Source organism: Lissotriton vulgaris, chromosome 3_2 (genome assembly GCF_964263255.1).
Source record: "Lissotriton vulgaris chromosome 3_2, aLisVul1.2, whole genome shotgun sequence".
NCBI classification, from domain to species: Eukaryota; Metazoa; Chordata; class Amphibia; order Caudata; family Salamandridae; genus Lissotriton; species Lissotriton vulgaris.
Genome location: NC_141690.1, coordinates 187,918,905 through 187,935,418, shown reverse-complemented (window position 1 = coordinate 187,935,418; position 16,514 = coordinate 187,918,905). Strand labels below are relative to the sequence as shown.

Below are 16,514 nucleotides of genomic sequence, written 5' to 3'. Positions count from 1 at the left end.
TTTGGGGCTTTACCACTAGGTCGTGTAGCTTGATTATGATTTATAGGTGCATCCATTCACAGGTGCAGGGCCGGACTGGCTACCGGGCATTTTGGTGTGCTGCCGAGCTGTGGGCTAACTTCGTTGATGGGGACCTGCGTGTGCTGAACAAAGTTTGTTTTGCTTTTTTTATTTCAAAGGGCAAGCAGGTCCCCATCAAAGAAATCAGCCCCCACAGCAGAGAAATTAGCCCCCAGCTTTGCAGCACACAAAAACGCCCGGTAGCCAGTTCGGCCCTGCACAGGTGTATAGACTTTATAGTGGTTCAACACTAATGTGGTGTGTGATGCACTTATTTGCTGTCTTCCAACCTCCTACCCTTTTGTTCCATTCCTTGTTCACTTGCCCTATTCCCTGTATAGATCCACAGGGGGAAAGATAGCCATACCTTTTTTTTCATATGTTAATGCTATTAATTTTTATGGGACAATTCTGTTTATTAGTATTAATAGCAATCCATAAGGTAGTTAACACTGCTCATTGCCTAACGATGTAATGTGCACGGCACAGGATAGATCTGGGACACCTCACACCGTAGGCACTGCAACAGCTCTAGCACGAAGAATGGATACCATCGGTCTCACCGATGTATGGAGGTGGCTCCATCCTACACAGGAATCGTACTCCTTCTACTCTGGGGCCCACAAAGTCTTCTCTAGGCTAGATTATATCTTTACTTCCAGGCAGGAGATTTCGGCGGGAGACTCGGCAGAGTATAGGGCAAGGGGGATATCAGACCACTCCCCGCTGTTCGCACACATCGGGCGGGACAGAGGTAGAGGGAAGGCGCAGTGGCACTTGTCGTCATGGGACCTACAAACGCCGCAAATTTTGGGGGGCATACGGGCTGACATAAGGGTCTATATGGCCGAAAACGAAGGGTCGGTGCAGTCCGGAGTCATACTATGGGAAGCCATGAAAACTGTATTGAGAGACCGATTCCAGTCTAGATTGGGGGAGGTCAAACGGAAATGCACCGAGGCAATAGCAAATGAGGAGGCAAACATTTTGACCCAGGAGGCCGAATACCACAGAATGAAGGGGGAGGCGCGCCTTAGGAAGCTGCTAGATACTCAGAGGCTGTACAGGGAGCTTGTCACGGACGAAGCACGCACACAGGCGCTGGCTACTCTCCATCGATTGTATGATGTCGGGGACAAATCGGGGAAACTCCTGGCCTGGCTAAGTAGGAGGGAGCGAGCGGCCCGATGGGTAGATCAGATTGAGCGGCCCGACAGGGGAAGGGCTTCCTCAGATGAAGCCATAGCAGACGCTTTTGCGACCTACTTTGAGGACTTCTATAGGGCCAGGGACCTGGGGGACTGCGATGTAGAGCAGGGGTATTTGAGCGAGATGGAAGTCCCGACAGTATCTGCCGACGACAATGCTGCCCTGGAGGCCGACTTGTCACTAGAAGAAATCGCGGAGGCGATAGCTGCGCTGAAGCCGGGGAAATACCTGGGACCCAACGGTTTCCCGGCGGAATTTTTCAAACGGACGGCAGACCTGCTCTCACAACATTTGAAGGCTCTATACACTAACGCGTATAAAGCAGGGAGTCTCCCGCCAGATTTGGCCTTGGCCACCATTGTTCCGATACACAAAGAGGGTAAGCCGAGGGAGGACTGTTCCTCCTACCGCCCGATCTCGCTCCTGAATATTGAGAAAAAAATTCTAGCCACTATCCTGGCGAGGCGGCTGCGACAGGTCATCACGGAGCTGGTGCATTTGGACCAGTCCAGCTTCCTGCCAGACAGGGCCACCAAACTTAATTTACGGCGCACTCACAACTGGCTTCAGGAGGTGCATGGGAGGAGTGAGCCACACTGGTTCCTCTCCCTGGACGCGGAGAAGGCATTCGATGCAGTCCACTGGCCCTTCCTGCTGGAGACGCTTGGACGATTTGGGTTTGGGCCCAAATTCCTGAACTGGGTGCGGCTCCTGTATTCGAACCCTAGGGCACGAGTACGGATCAATGGGCGTCTGTCACGAGAATTCCCGATAGAGAGGGGAACCCGTCAGGGGTGCCCGCTGTCCCCGCTCCTCTTTACCCTCACAATTGAAATTCTAGCGATTCGTATCCGACATAATCAGGCCATTACGGGCTTTACCTGGGGGGGCTCGGTCACGAACCAGGAGAAAATCTCTCTGTATGCAGATGATGTGTTGTTGTTTGTGACGGACCCGGACAGGACTATACCGGCTCTGTTCAAGGAGCTGGGTGACTTTGGGGCGGTAGCAGGACACACTATAAATTGGCATAAATCGGTCCTCTACGACCCACAGGGGGTTGAAAGGGGGGAGTGCCTACCTGACTTACTCATACACACCACGGAAGGTTTTCGGTACTTAGGGGTCTTTATCACCCTGGATAGGCAACGCTCCTACACGGAAAATGTAAATAGAATATTGGTGGATGCGAAGGCAGAGATGGACAGGTGGAGACAGCTCTCGCTTACTATACTGCCTTATATAAAATGGTTCTGCTACCCAAGTTCCTTTATGCACTCCAAAATGAGTATTATCCCCTACCGACCACGACCATGAACAAAATCCATGCCGATCTCCGCACCTTCTTGTGGCTGGGGAAACAACCTAGAGTGGCACTTACAACTTTACAGCGTCACCAGTATAGCGGGGGAATCTCGCTTCCTAACCTCGAGGCCTACTATTGGGCAGAGCGCCTTACCCCGATCAATGATTGGATTCACGCTCCAGCTGACCACCCTACTTATGCATTAGAACGATCCAAATGGGCGACCAGGACGGTACTAATTTCTTGTACGGGGGAAAGGGGGGCCAACAGCTCCTCCCTGCTACCAGGAATACCTTGTTGGCGTGGCGCAGGGCAACCATAAGAACGGGCTGGCATGAGAGGCCCACCCGCCAAACGCCATTATGGTCCTGCAAATGGTTGGCTGAACTGAACAAGCTGAAAGGCTTTAATAGATGGGATGATATTGGCATCTCCACTGTGGGGGATGTGATTGCAAGAGGGGAACTGAAAACTTTCCAGGCATTACAACATGATTTTGGCCTCCTGAATACCCAATACTACAAATATGTGCAGCTTCGCCATGCATGGGGGGCACAGAACATATCACTCACTGACATACCAGAATATGCACCACTGGAGGGCCGACTGTTGCAGGAACAGATGCAGAGAGGGGCGGTGTCTCTGACATATAAAACACTGACGAATAACATGTTGGGTGACCTACAGGCCCTACGGGATAAATGGGAGGCAGTTGTGGGCACCATGGAGAACCTAGACTGGGAGCTCATCCTCATGCACCCTCGCGAAGTGGCAATAAAATCAAGGCTCCGTTTAATACAGTTTAAGGTACTTCATCTGGCCTATTTCGACAGGGTGAGGCTCTTTCGAATGGGGAGGATTGCCGACACAACATGCTTACGATGCCACCACCACACGGGCGATTTTTTCCATATCATATGGTGGTGTACAGTGATTCAGGACTACTGGGAAGCTGTTTTCAGAGAGTTGGGTGAGATACTGGAGGTGGAGGTTCCGCGGGACCCCAAACTAGTGCTACTGGGTATGACCACGGAGGTGGATCTCACACGCCCCCTGCTCATTTTCTTGCTACTGGCCTTGGTAGTAGCGAAGAGGGACATAGCGAGACTCTGGGGGTTGCCCGAAAAACCTGACTTGGAAGAATGGAGAAGGGGGTTAGATTTGTACATGGCAGCGGAGAGGGTTACCTATAAAGCTAGAGGGTGCCCCAAAAAATTCCGGAAAATATGGACCAAGTGGAGACACTACCATGGGTTAGAGTAGGTTGCTAAGAAAAGTCTGGGATGGGGGGTGGACCATTGGGTGGGGTACTGGGAGGCACGTCTGTTACTGAATAATGTATAGTGATTCTCAGGGTGTTCTGCATCCGGGGTTGATTGCGATGGATGAATCACAGCAATGGAGGGGTAGGGTAAGCTCGGGGGGACGGGGGGTGGCCGAAGAGGGTGTCATGCTGCTTAGGGGAAGGGGGGGGATTCAAATGGTGTTTCGCGGTTAAAGTGTTCTATTTATGTTCGGGGGGGGGGATAATGGAGAAAATATGCCAAATACGTTCACTATGTTGAATACGGTGTGTCTTTCCGATGTAAAAAGTTGCGCATGTGGCGGCGAGAGCGGAATGTTGACGCTCCGCCGCGATGTCCTTATTTTGTGTCAATGATTCGTATGATGCAGCAATAAAAATAACTTTAAAAAAAAAAAAACACTGCTCATTGCCTACAACCACTGGGTATTCTGCAACAACAAAGGAACCCAAAAAAGTCGACTAGGGACCTTGGGAGTCAATTTATTTCAACAACAGTGTCCCCCAGAAAGTGGAATGGAAACCAAAAAATGAATATAGAGTCAATTGTAGCTATATTTAGTGGACTTATCCAGCCGGACAGAGGTCTGATATTTACTTGTAGGCTTTAGAAACAGTAATACACAACAATACATAAAATGGGACACAATCCTGTGTCCCACTTAGCCAGTAGAGTACAAAACAAGGAAGAAAACAAACAACAGGGGGCTCAGACAAAGCTTTTCGGTTTGTTACGCAAAGGATGGGTTCTTCCGGGTGTGATTCACACCCGGAAGAACCCTGCTATTCAGCAACTTCACTTTAAAAAAATGGCGATTGGACCGTTAGAGTACGCGAAGGCGACCCCCCGTATCCGACCTGGAATTCATCATAATTGGCTAATGAGGCTCTATCTAACAGGCATATATTAATGTCCTGATGATGATCGGCTCATTTCTCAAACGGATTGAAACGCCGTTGACACCTTAATACACCTTATACACAAAAAAACTTTCAATCATTCCTCTGTAAAGGTGTTTGTAGTGATTTGTTCTCATGACACTGTATATTTCCTTTTTGTAACAAACCGAAAAGCTTTGCCTGATTCAGTCTATATTCATTTTTTGGTTTCCATTCCACTTTCTGGGGGCCACTGTTGTTACAACCACTGGGTGGCAGCAAGTGTCATTTGGGAGAAGGATACACAGCTATGTGCCTACTACCCGGAGGCTGGCAGCAATGAAGGGATAATTTAAAGAAAACTGGCACAACAGTTAAATGAAAACTTTACCCTTCCTCTACCCCCACACCCTTCTCCCCTTCCTCTGCACCATGTGCCTATTTGCATTGGGCTTTAAGTAGTATACAGTCACCTATGTATCTTACAGGCGTTCAGTGCTTACAGAAGGAGATGGCAGTGATTCTATGCCGCATGCAGGTAATAAGTGCAAGATCTGCAGATATTTGGGGCAAGTGACCTCATGGAACTCTGTTGAAAGGATTAGAATGAAAGTGGTCCATAATTCCGCATAAGCAGTCCCCTTGTTCTCTACTAAAAGGGACATATGCTCCATTGCCAGTGTTCATCATAGTTTGTGCAACCACAGCATGTGATGAGGAACTGTCATAGTACCCCATAGAGTCAGGATTACTTGCCAGGCAGCCAGGGCAAATGGTGGTCCCCGAAGTGAGCTCAGTGGTAAAGTCTGAGGATTGAGAAGACCTAAGATGGTGTATGCCGGAAAGCACGGGATGGAGGTATCGAATGCTGCATCAATGACATCTGGGATTTGGGATTTGTTCCAAAAATCGCAATAGTTTGGGGCAATGCCAAATCAGATGAACTAGCGAGCCCGTTTGTCCATACACCCTCCAGCATTTTTCTGAATGCCCCTTGTCCCATCTGTGAATCCGTGCAGGTGTAAGGTACCAATAGGAGGCCAATTTGTAAGCTGCCTCTGTTCCTGCTACGCTGTGCGCAGTGTGATGTGCTCTTTAGTATATATCTGCCAACTCCTTATAGGAAAGAGCGCGCCCCAGTTCCTCTTCCCAGCGCAGCTGCTCCTTAGTTTTGCGCTCATCTAGTATACTGGACAGCATTTCATAGAGTTCAGAGATGAGGCATTTGTCATCCCCCTTACGGACCAGCTATTTTTCAAATACGGTAAGGGGCGGATGGCCGCCACTTTATACTCAGGGGAGGTCACCCAGTCTCTTACTTATAGATAGTGGAATATATCCTCCGATTAAAGAGAGTAGTCCTGTTGTAGTTGCTCGAAGGGGATAGTCCCTTTAGGGTCGGACAGGGATCCCATTCGCTTACATCCCAGCACCCACCATCTGCTAAATACTTCCAAGCCACATCCCCGGGGAATGTCTAGATTGTCTACAATCGGGGACAACGGAGAGGAAAATGACGTCAGGCCCATTCCCTGAGTAACACTGTCTCAAACTGTCATTATCAGGGATGTTACTGGGGAGGAGTATAAGTTCCAAGCTCTAAGTTTACACAGGAGCCATGCCTCCCACCAGATATTTACACCAGTGACCATCTGATCCATGAAGGACCAATGCTTCTCAGAGTAAGGACGGTTTCACTCCACTAAGTAGCGGCGGTGTGCCGCTTGGCGGTACTGGTGAAATTGGGGAGCCCTAGGCTACGTTCGGATTTGGGCTGAGCTATTTGAGAGACCAGAATGCGCGTTTTCTTTCCCTCCCAGACAAATTTGTTAATAGCAAGCTGTAGTGTGCAAAGTGCCGTTGGAAGTCGGGACAGAGGCAGTGTTTGAAAGATGTAGAGTATGCGTGGAAGTACTGTCATCTTGACCGCTGCAATACGACCAAACCAGGCCAGCCTCAAGCGACTGTACGACTCTAGAGATTTAGTCGTCTGGTGGAGGAGGGTCTCATAATTTACTGCCCGTCTTCTGGATAGTGGGAGTGAGTACTATTCCAGGTACGGCAACAGTTTTGTAGCCCATTTCAGGGGAAACTGGGTTCATAACTGCACTTCATGGGGGGGGGGGGGGGGGGCTGACAGGTTTAGTATCTAAGATTTGTTAGGGTTAACCTTAAATCCAGAGATTTCCTCAGAAAGCCACAGCTCGATCAGTAGGGCCGGCAGCAACGTCATTGGCCTTGTGAGCGAAAGAATAACATCAACAGCATATAAGCTGATAGTGTGAGAATCATCTCTAAATCGGATGTCTGCAATCTGTGGATGGTCTTGGATGCGCTGCGCCATGGACTCCATGTATAGCGAAAAAAGAAGCGGCGAGAGCGGGAAGCCTCAGTGAGTGCCCCGGGCTATCGGGAAAGTAGCAGAAGATGTTCCATTAATACAGACGAAGGCTCTCGGAGCACAGTATATACAGCTTATCCACTTCATAAACAGTTCTCCGAACCCAAAATGATGCAGTGTCTCGAAAAGGTATACCCACTGGACTCGGTCAAACTCCTTTTTGGTGTCAATGGAGAGGAGTAGCGCTTTCTTTCGGTGCCTGTGGGTGATTTCCATGAGATGTAGTAGCCTCTTAGTATTATCTCCCCCTTGTCTTGTCGAAATAAAGCCGGCCTAGTCTGGATCGATCAGGCCTGGCATGAGCACGTTCAATCAGGAAGCCAGGATTCTGGCCAAAAGCTTGGCATCAATATTCAGTAAAGGAATTGGGCGGTAAAACCAGCAGTCCCTACGATCCTTTGATGGCTTAAGAATTACCAATATTGAGCCCTCTCTCATCAAGTTCAAGTTCAAGTTCAAGTTCGGGCATTTATATAGCGCACTACTCACCCAGAGGGTCTCAAGGCGCTTGGGAAGGGGTTCATTATTTGTCGAAGTTCTTTTCTGAAGGAGATGTGGTTTTGAGTAAGGCGGAGGCGAGTGGGGAGTGAGTTCCAGGTCTTGGCCGCCAGGAAGGAGAAGGATCTTCCTCCCATGGTGGATTTTCGGATGCGCGGGACTGCGGCGAGGGCTTGATTGGACGATCTTAGTTGGCGGGTGGGTTTGTAGAAGGATAGTCGAGTGTTGAGGCATTCGGGTCCTAGATTGTAGAGGGCCTTGTTTGCGTGGGTGAGAAGACGGAATGTAATTCTTTTGTTGACGGGAAGCCAGTGGAGGTCTTTTAGGTGTCCGGTGATGTGATCTTGGCGAGGGATGTCCAATATGAGTCTCGCTGATGCGTTTTGGATGCGTTGGAGTTTTTTCTGTAATTTTGCTGAGATTCCGGCGTATAGTGTGTTACCATAATCCAGTCGACTTGTGACCAGTGCGTGGGTGACAGTCTTTCTTGTCTCGAGGGGGATCCAGCGGAAGATCTTTTTGAGAATTCGAAGTACGTTGAAGCAGGAGGATGAGACTGCGTTGACTTGTCTGGACATCGAGAGAGAGGAGTCTAGGATGAAGCCAAGGTTACGTGCATGGTCTGTGGGTGTAGGTGCTGTGCCCAGAGCGGAAGGCCACCAAGAGTCGTCCCAGGCAGAGGGGGAAGATCCTAGGATGAGCACCTCCGTTTTGTCTGAGTTGAGTTTTAGGCGACTGTGTTTCATCCATTCGGCTACTTCTTTCATGCCTTCGTGAAGATTGGTTTTGGCGGTGTTGGGGTCTTTGGTGAGGGAGAGGATTAATTGGGTGTCGTCGGCGTAAGAGATGATGTTGAGGTTGTGTTGGCGCGCGATGGATGCGAGTGGGCTCATGTAAACGTTGAAGAGGGTGGGACTGAGTGATGATCCTTGTGGAACTCCACAGATGACTTCAGTGGCCTCTGAGTTGAATGGGGGAAGTCGTACTCTCTGAGTTCTCCCGGCTAGGAACGAGGTGATCCAGTCCAAGGCTTTTCCTTTTATGCCGATGTTGCTGAGGCGTTGTATGAGGGTGCTGTGGCAGACTGTGTCGAAAGCGGCGGAGAGGTCGAGTAGAATGAGGGCCGTTGTTGCTGCAATGAGGGCAGTTTCGGTGCTGTGTTTGGCTCGAAATCCAGACTGAGAGGGGTCGAGGGAGTTGTTGGATTCAAGGAAGGCGGCGAGCTGGCTGTTGACGGCTTTCTCAATGACTTTGGCCGGGAATGGGAGGAGGGATATGGGTCGGTAGTTTTTAAGTTCAGAGGGGTCTGCTGTGGGTTTCTTCAAAAGGGCGCTGAGTTCGGCGTGTTTCCAGCTTTCTGGGAAGGTGGCAGAGTTGAACGAGCAGTTGATGACATCACGGAGATGGGGTGCGATGATGGAGTCAGCTTTGTTGACGATGTGGTGGGGGCAGGGGTCGGTTGGCGAGCCAGAGTGGATTGAGTTAATTAGGCGGATGGTGTCTTCAGTGGTGATTGGGTTCCAGGCGCTAAGGTTGTAAGTTGGCGGAGTAGGATCTGAGTGGGGTGGGGAGGGTTGATCGCTGGGAGTATTCTCGAAGCTGTTGTGGATGTCGGCAATTTTGTTGTAGAAGAAGGAGGATAACGCATCGCAGAGGTCTTGGGAGGGAGTGATGTCGTTAGATGCTGCGGTGGGGTTGGTGAATTCTTTGACGATGTTGAAAAGTTCCTTGCTGTTGTGAGTGTTGTTGTCGAGACGATCCTTGAATGCTGATTTCTTGGCGGATCGAATCAGTTGGTGGTGTTTGCGGGTGGCTGCCTTAAGGGTGGCCATGTTGTCGGTGGTTGGGTTTTTTCTCCATGTTTTCTCCAGGGTGCGGCATAGCTTCTTGGATTTTTTAAGGTCATCATTGAACCAGGGAGCCTTTTTGCTGGCTGATTTGATCTGATGCTTTTTCAGGGGTGCTAATTTGTCAGCACTGTGGGTGATCCATTGCTTGAGATTGGTGGCCGCTTGGTTTGGGTCCAGTGAGAGGGTGGGAGGGTTTTGGTTGAGTGGTGTGAGGAGTTGGTCGGAGGTGATTTTGTTCCAGTTTCTCCAAGGAATAGGTTGTGGGCGGTTGTGGGTCAGGGTGGTTTTGTAGCTGAAGTGAACACAGCTGTGGTCCGTCCAGTGGAGAGCTGTGGTGCGGTCGAAGGAGATGTGCTTGCTGGAGGTGAAGATAGGGTCGAGCGTGTGTCCGGCTAGGCATACCGGTCTCAAGAAGGAATTAGAAAGGTACGCCAAAAGGGGGGCTCCTGGCAGAAAGCTTTATAAAATTGCACTGTGATGCCATCTGGCCCGACGCTTTATGAGTCTTGAGACACGCAATCATAATCACCACCTCTTTGACCTGTATCGGCAGGTCCAGTTGGGATGCGAGTGCCTCCAGCACGTGGGTAAAGGGGATCCCTGTAGATAGGAATTTGGGTCGCTGGAAAGGTCATATGCATTGGAATATAGGGTATGGTAGAAGTCTTTAAATGCTTCTACAATATCTTCTTTCAAATGAACCTCCTCCCCTGAGGATCGCCTAATCGAGTCAGTAAGAGCTGTCATAGTCTTGGCTCAAAGTCTATGGGCGTGTGTGCATCCACATCGGTTAGTGCACAGATAGAACTTGTGACGAAGCCGGATGAGGGTATACTCCGCTCTGTCTAAATCTAGGCTTTTTAACAAAGGCCTCTTCTTTTCTAGTTCTCGCCAGACTCTGGGGGTTCTGGGGCGCTTGTGGATGGCCTCCATTTCCGTGACTTCGTGTTCCAGCTGCTGGCGCTTTTCCCGTCGAACTTGGTTCTCGGCCGCAGAGGTTGTGATAAATTCCCCCCATATTACTAATTTCAGTACTTCAGTGCTTCCCATACCGAAGCTAGAAAGGCTTCACCCTGGTCATTGATGCAGAGATACTAAATCAGCACTGTGTGCACTGCTGATAGTATAACAGGGGACTGCAGTAGCCATTCACGCAATCACCATCTGGAGGTGCACGGCCGAGAGTCGTCCGCCCAGGGCCTCAGCGTGATCATGGCATGGTCTTAGAGGGATCTTTGTACAAAGCCTACATCTCTGACCCTAGTCGCTAGCGCGGGGGATGTGACAAAGTGGTCGATAAGCGCATTTGATTTGTGTGCTGCTGAGTAAAAGATGTAGTCCCTAGTCATTGGGTGATGGCGGCACCATATGTTGCAGAAGCCCCCCTTAACCAACCAGCGTAGGCCATCTGTTGTAAAGGCTCCGGTTTGCGCAGAACACTGACACGAAGGGTCAAGAGCGGGATCCATGACAAGTTTAAAGTCCCCTCCCACTAAAATGGCTGGGTCTGGGTTCGCCAGTACCGCTGTCACAGCGTTAACAAGAAAGGGTTTCTGTCACACATTTGGGGTGCAAATGTTTGCCAAAGTGAAGGAGAATGAAACCCATTGTATTCATACTGCTAATAGGTGCCCCTTTTGTTTCAGCCAGTGCCGATGTTATCTTGCCATTAAACTTCTAGGCTTTTTTACAGGTCCTGAGGACCATAGCTGATGGGGAAACCAGAGGGAGCCCATGCGGGATGTGTCTTTGGAAAGCGGATACGTTTCTTGTAGTAAGCATATGTCCTCCCCTCACCCACCCGGATCGCTCAGTAGGGACAGGACTGCGTGAGTTATTGTGTGATTGAGGCCTCGAACATTGAGGCTGAGGACTTTCAGGTCCCTAGGCACGGCTCATGAAATGGGTTGTGTTCTCGGTGCGGCTAGCATGTATGTAGTGCAGACTTGAGCTAGTCTCGCCACTGGGCCAATATGCGCGCTGCTGCTGCGGCGTCCTATAAACTACTGGTGCGGAGGAAGAAACAAAGAAAAAAGAGGAAAAAAAACCTTTGTACCCTAGAATGAACAACTTATGTGAACAACTCTGAAAACAAAAGAAGGACATCAGTTTGTCAGAGTGGGAGATACTGAGTGGGATGTCGACCAGCCAGGGGTCATAACATATCTTCAGCTCCCTCACTTCAAGAACCGCGTCTCAAAAGTAGATAAAGTGAAGATGCGGTTGTTAATGAAAGACATCTCCCCAACTCTGCCACTCTGAAGTCTCCCAGTCAGGGCTATCCCAACTGCTCAGGGGGGATTGTGTGGCTCTGGTGACCCTGAGAACGTAGTGAGTACTGCCCAGCGCTCCTTGACCATCCTCGCTGTGTCAGGTTTATGCTTCAAGGAGGGCTTCCCTACTTTACACCAGCGTTGTTGCTTGTAGCAAGTATTCTGTGGGGATTCAGGTCCCGCTTCCGTTCACATCTCCTCCTGGAGGACGAGAACCTCATATGCCTCTTTCAGTGACCTCAGTTGACGTGGTTTTCCTTCATAGCGGAAGATGATGTGAAAGGGTGCCCCCACAAGTATGTTATCCCTTTCTCCCTGAGATGCAATGTGATAGGTCGAAATTCACTCCGCTTGCGTAGAGTGGTCATCGACAGGTCTTAGTGGAGCGTTGGTGTATGACCACAAAACTGGACTGGATGGGTCCGCCTTGCTCGGCGGATAAGTGATTTTTTTCATTTAAAAGTCATGCACACATGCTAGAATATTCTCTGGGGGTGTATTCCCCCCTCTGGGCAAGCCAATACAGTGGACGCGGTCAATTTGTATGTTTGTGTGTCGTCAAATTCCAGAATGTGCTGAAACAATGCGAGGACATATCCCCTCAGATCATCTCCCTCCGTCTGAGCCAGTATTCCTCTGATTCTTATGTTATTTCTTCGAGACCAGTTTTCCAAGTGCTCTGCTTGTGCTTGTAGCTCTATGTGTTACTCCCGGAGGCAGAGGATCTCCTGCTATATTAGTTCAATTTCCTCTTCCCTACGGGATTCACGATCTTCCAATGCTGCAAAGCGATCTCCTACTCCTCTAGGTCCCTTTGGACTTCCTTCAGGCCTGCAGAGAGCTGCGCCTGCATTGTCTGCAGAATCTCGCGAAGGGAAGAGACAGTGAGGCCATGAATGTCTTTGTAGCTGGGCCATCTGTGTCCTCTGCCCCCTCCTGATGTCCAGCATCGTTCTGCGTGGGCCCAGACGGTGCCCCCCAATGGGTTGTTTCGTGAGCATGTCCTTCAGAGAGCGGTCCTTCTAGGGACGCATAGCCACCATAGTCTAGATCCCCCTGGATAGGGTAGGGCAGAGCCGCTGGGACACCTTAGTCTCCCTCCATCGCCAATCAGTGCTTCTAGTGGGGTTACCCCTTCATTGTCTAGCTACTCTCTGTAAGAATCAGAGCACTGTGTCATAGCGCTGTCCTGGGCCATGTAAAGCTCCTCGGGCCTCTGTTAGGCTGCAGGGCCTTGGGTGGCGGGTAGGCTCCAGTCAGGATAAACTTCTATCGTTGGTTTCCTGCGGCTCCGGGCATTCAGACTTACTTTCGCCCCTGGTGCTCTTCAACTGACTGCTGGCCACCGTGCTCCCACAGCGTTGCAGCAAACCAGGCATTGATCGACCCGAAGCCAGGATCCTTCTTCTTTCTGCTTCATAATGCACCATATTGCCAGCCGTTCTAGACCCTTTCTGTTGCGCGTACCCTCGCTTGCGCTGTTGCGTTGCCACCCGCTGCATTGCAGTCCTGCCTCTGCCGGTAGTCTATGAGATCCACAATCTTCGCGTCAGTGCTCCGGCCTCAACCATCCCGATTCGGACGGGCCCCTCCAGCAAGCACCGCTGTGTAATCCTAGGCGTCTCCCCCACTAGCACAGCAGGGGTCTTCAGACCGGGCCCACCCTTCAGGGCCCAATCACTGGGCCTCGGAAAACGGGGGGAGGACGGTCCTCTGCTTTTTGGTCTCTCGTCCTCCTCTGTCCCGCAGTCTTCAAGGGGGGAATCCGTTCAGGATGCCCCATCCAGTGTCCCTCTGCTGACCTGCCCCAGTCCCTGCTATTTCTCCGGGTTGCTCTGCTTAGGCCCTTTGGAACTTCACGTGGGCCGCAGCATCTATTCTGGGTCTGCTCCTGGCGTACTAGCTTTGCATGTGTGGCGGATGCCAGGCCCAGGCCTCTGGGGTCCTGTTGTAGTATAGGTGGCCCATTTGCTGTAGATTACGTTGAAGAGGCTCTGATCTACGACAGCAGAGGCTTCCCTCACCTCTGTATCCGCCGACAGCCTGGAGAGTTCTGGTGCCGGTTTGCTCCTTCTGTGGTGTGGGAGCTGCTACCTTTCTGCGGCCTTCCAGCCAGGTCCGCACTTACGGCTGATGCCCACCTCAGCCCCAGAGCCCCACCACATGACTGGGCTATGCCTCGAGCCCTGGTAACGGTGCTGCTCAGTCTCGTTGGTCCCTCCTGACCCGCGGGGAGGGGGTTCTCTATGGGTCCCGCTGCGACTCCCGTACACAGGGACTCGACTGGATGGAGCTTTGTGATGCGGGTCGGAGAGACACCTGAACACTTCTCACCCGGCCGCCATCTTGGCAACGCCCCCTACTAATTTTAATATATTAATTTACTCAGAAAATATCACTTTTAAGCAAGATAATATTTAAAAAACCCTACCTGGCTATTTTATTTAGAACTAATATTTAGTAAATTTATTAAAAAATTGTGTTTGATTAATGTAAATTATATTTACATTTTTAATTAAAAGTGTAAAAATGTAAAATTTTTATACATTCACTGTTTTTACACTAATAAAATAGTTAATTATTAATTTTATATGTTTTTAATATGTATATATATATATTTATACCTATATTTGTAATTCTAAAATCGAAATAATGTCATTATTTTAACAGTATTTCTTATGGGAAGTTATAGTAAGTCCCTGCCTCAGTATACTTTCAATGGGAGTATGATGCGGTACCCGTGAGTTGCCTTTTGTGGTGCTATGCAAGGCTGGAGTTCATTTACGAAAGCTTTGTCATATCAAGGGCAGTATTAACTTTAGAAGTGTAGTTTGTGAATTTGTGAGTGGATGTTTGTTTAAGCATGTCCCGTCCGAAACTCCTCCTCACCCCTCCCTAAACCCTTCCCATTTAATAGTAGAAATTCCTTATTTTCCTCCAACATGGAGACATTTAAAAAGTTCTCCACCATGATGCCTGTTTCAAGGAGGCATTATTTTTTAGCTTAAAACCTGTTCTTTGTTCACCTGGCTTTGCATCACAAACATGCACGGTGGAACGCCAGATTACCACTCAAGGACTGTAAGTACCTCAAAGCGCTATTTGCGTTACTGTAGCGGCAACTTTCCAGTGCAATAAAAAATTTGCGTTGGAAGGTGAGTACTCTATCAACATTTTGTGACACTTTGTGTGACTTTGCGGCAGTGCAAAGTGTTGCTAGAGCTGCTCCAAAACGTTTTGAAGGCCATTTAATAAGCATAGAGTAATTCATCAATGTGTCTGAATGGACATTTAAATGTCTGCCTAAAGTAAGGGTTTTCTATCATAAAAGTGTGCGCTTTCTTGTGCCAGAATAGCTATGTGTTTATATTTTCTTACGGTCAGTTCCCCAGATGAATTATATGTTTATATCTGTTTACGGTTGCAGTGCCTGTCGTGCCTGTCTGATGTAGGTATGTTTTTTACTCCTGCAGAATGTCACCCAAGAGAGCCACTGGAGTGAGCTGGAAGGACACCGAGAGCGACAGGCTCAGCTCCTTGAGCGCGGCATATTGTCACATGAAGTCGCTCACAAAATGGCTACATATCGGGCTGCAAGAGATGCATCTTCCGCAACATGCATTTCATGATCTTAGATATCAAGAAAAATACTTGTATTCCTGTTTCTACTCGCTTTGACCATTTCATCGAAGTCCATTCCGTCGATATTTCTTATTCGGAGGATTCCAGGCATCGGTCTGGGTGTTGACCATGTAGCACTGCAGTACACCATAAACATATCATGGAACCTCCTTCTCAGAGATGAAACGTCAATTTCTGATTCCTAATAAAGTGATTAAGTGAACATCATAGTTTCTTCCTCAGTTATTAATGTCAGGAGTTACTCAATGAAGTCTCCATTGTCTGTCATCAGTGAGGTCCCATAGCTATAAGGTGATAAATGTTTATTGCATTGTGCCGTAAGAGGTATAATATATAACTGATCTGCAGGCCAACGAGGTGTTAAGTCTGCTGTCTTCCTCTTTGCTTCTGTTATATTCTTGGAGAAAACTGTAACATTTTTAGCTTGTACACATCAATTATTTGTCAGTTTCCAAAGACCTATCTGAGAACAAATCCATTCACAGAGCACACTCTCTCCTGTTATTGAGGTAATTTAAAGTATTTGGTGCCAGGTCTACAAAAGATGGTTGCAATATGCGACCATTAAAGAATTTTACCAACCAACCTACATAATATATAATAGGTCGGTTTGTAATATTCCAAATCGTACCAAGTCGTAATCCAACCTACCTCGTATAGGTCGCAAATTACAGTTCTGTAAATTGGAGGCCTTCACAGGTATGGTTGTATGCTGGGGTCAGCAGACTTACATGACTGTGATCACAGTTTGAAGTAAAGTACGTTTTTTATTTTAAATAGCCGGTTTTCTTAAAGGAAACAGGGCTGCATTTAAAAACAAAGGTTTACTTTTTTTCAAAAGTTTGTTTGGGTTTTGGGAGTGGTTTCCTGGGCCACTTTATCCTCCTCAACAGATTTTGTTTTAAACAATTCGCAAAAGGAAGGGTCTAAATTCATTACCAACCCCAAATTTAGGAGTTGGTCATTTTTCAATGTTTTACTACCGGATTTCTGCTGCAAAATATTGAAAGAACACATACTGATTTGCAATTTGAAATGGACGCTTACTACACGCCCATTCCAATTTGCAAATCAGCATCCATTTGCAAAGACA

The 16,514-nt window shown here is 48.7% G+C and overlaps 1 protein-coding gene across 1 annotated transcript in view; it reads left to right on the top strand.

Moving 5' to 3' along the window:
* Positions 1-15,629, top strand: part of CFAP99 (cilia and flagella associated protein 99) — a 413,087-nt gene extending 397,458 nt beyond the window's left edge. The window contains exon 15 of the mRNA XM_086964541.1: positions 15,253-15,629. Coding sequence (XP_086820667.1) covers positions 15,253-15,408 — 156 coding nt within the window. The 3' untranslated portion in view covers positions 15,409-15,629. The remainder of the gene's footprint in view (positions 1-15,252) is intronic.
* Positions 15,630-16,514: the final 885 nt, after the last annotated feature.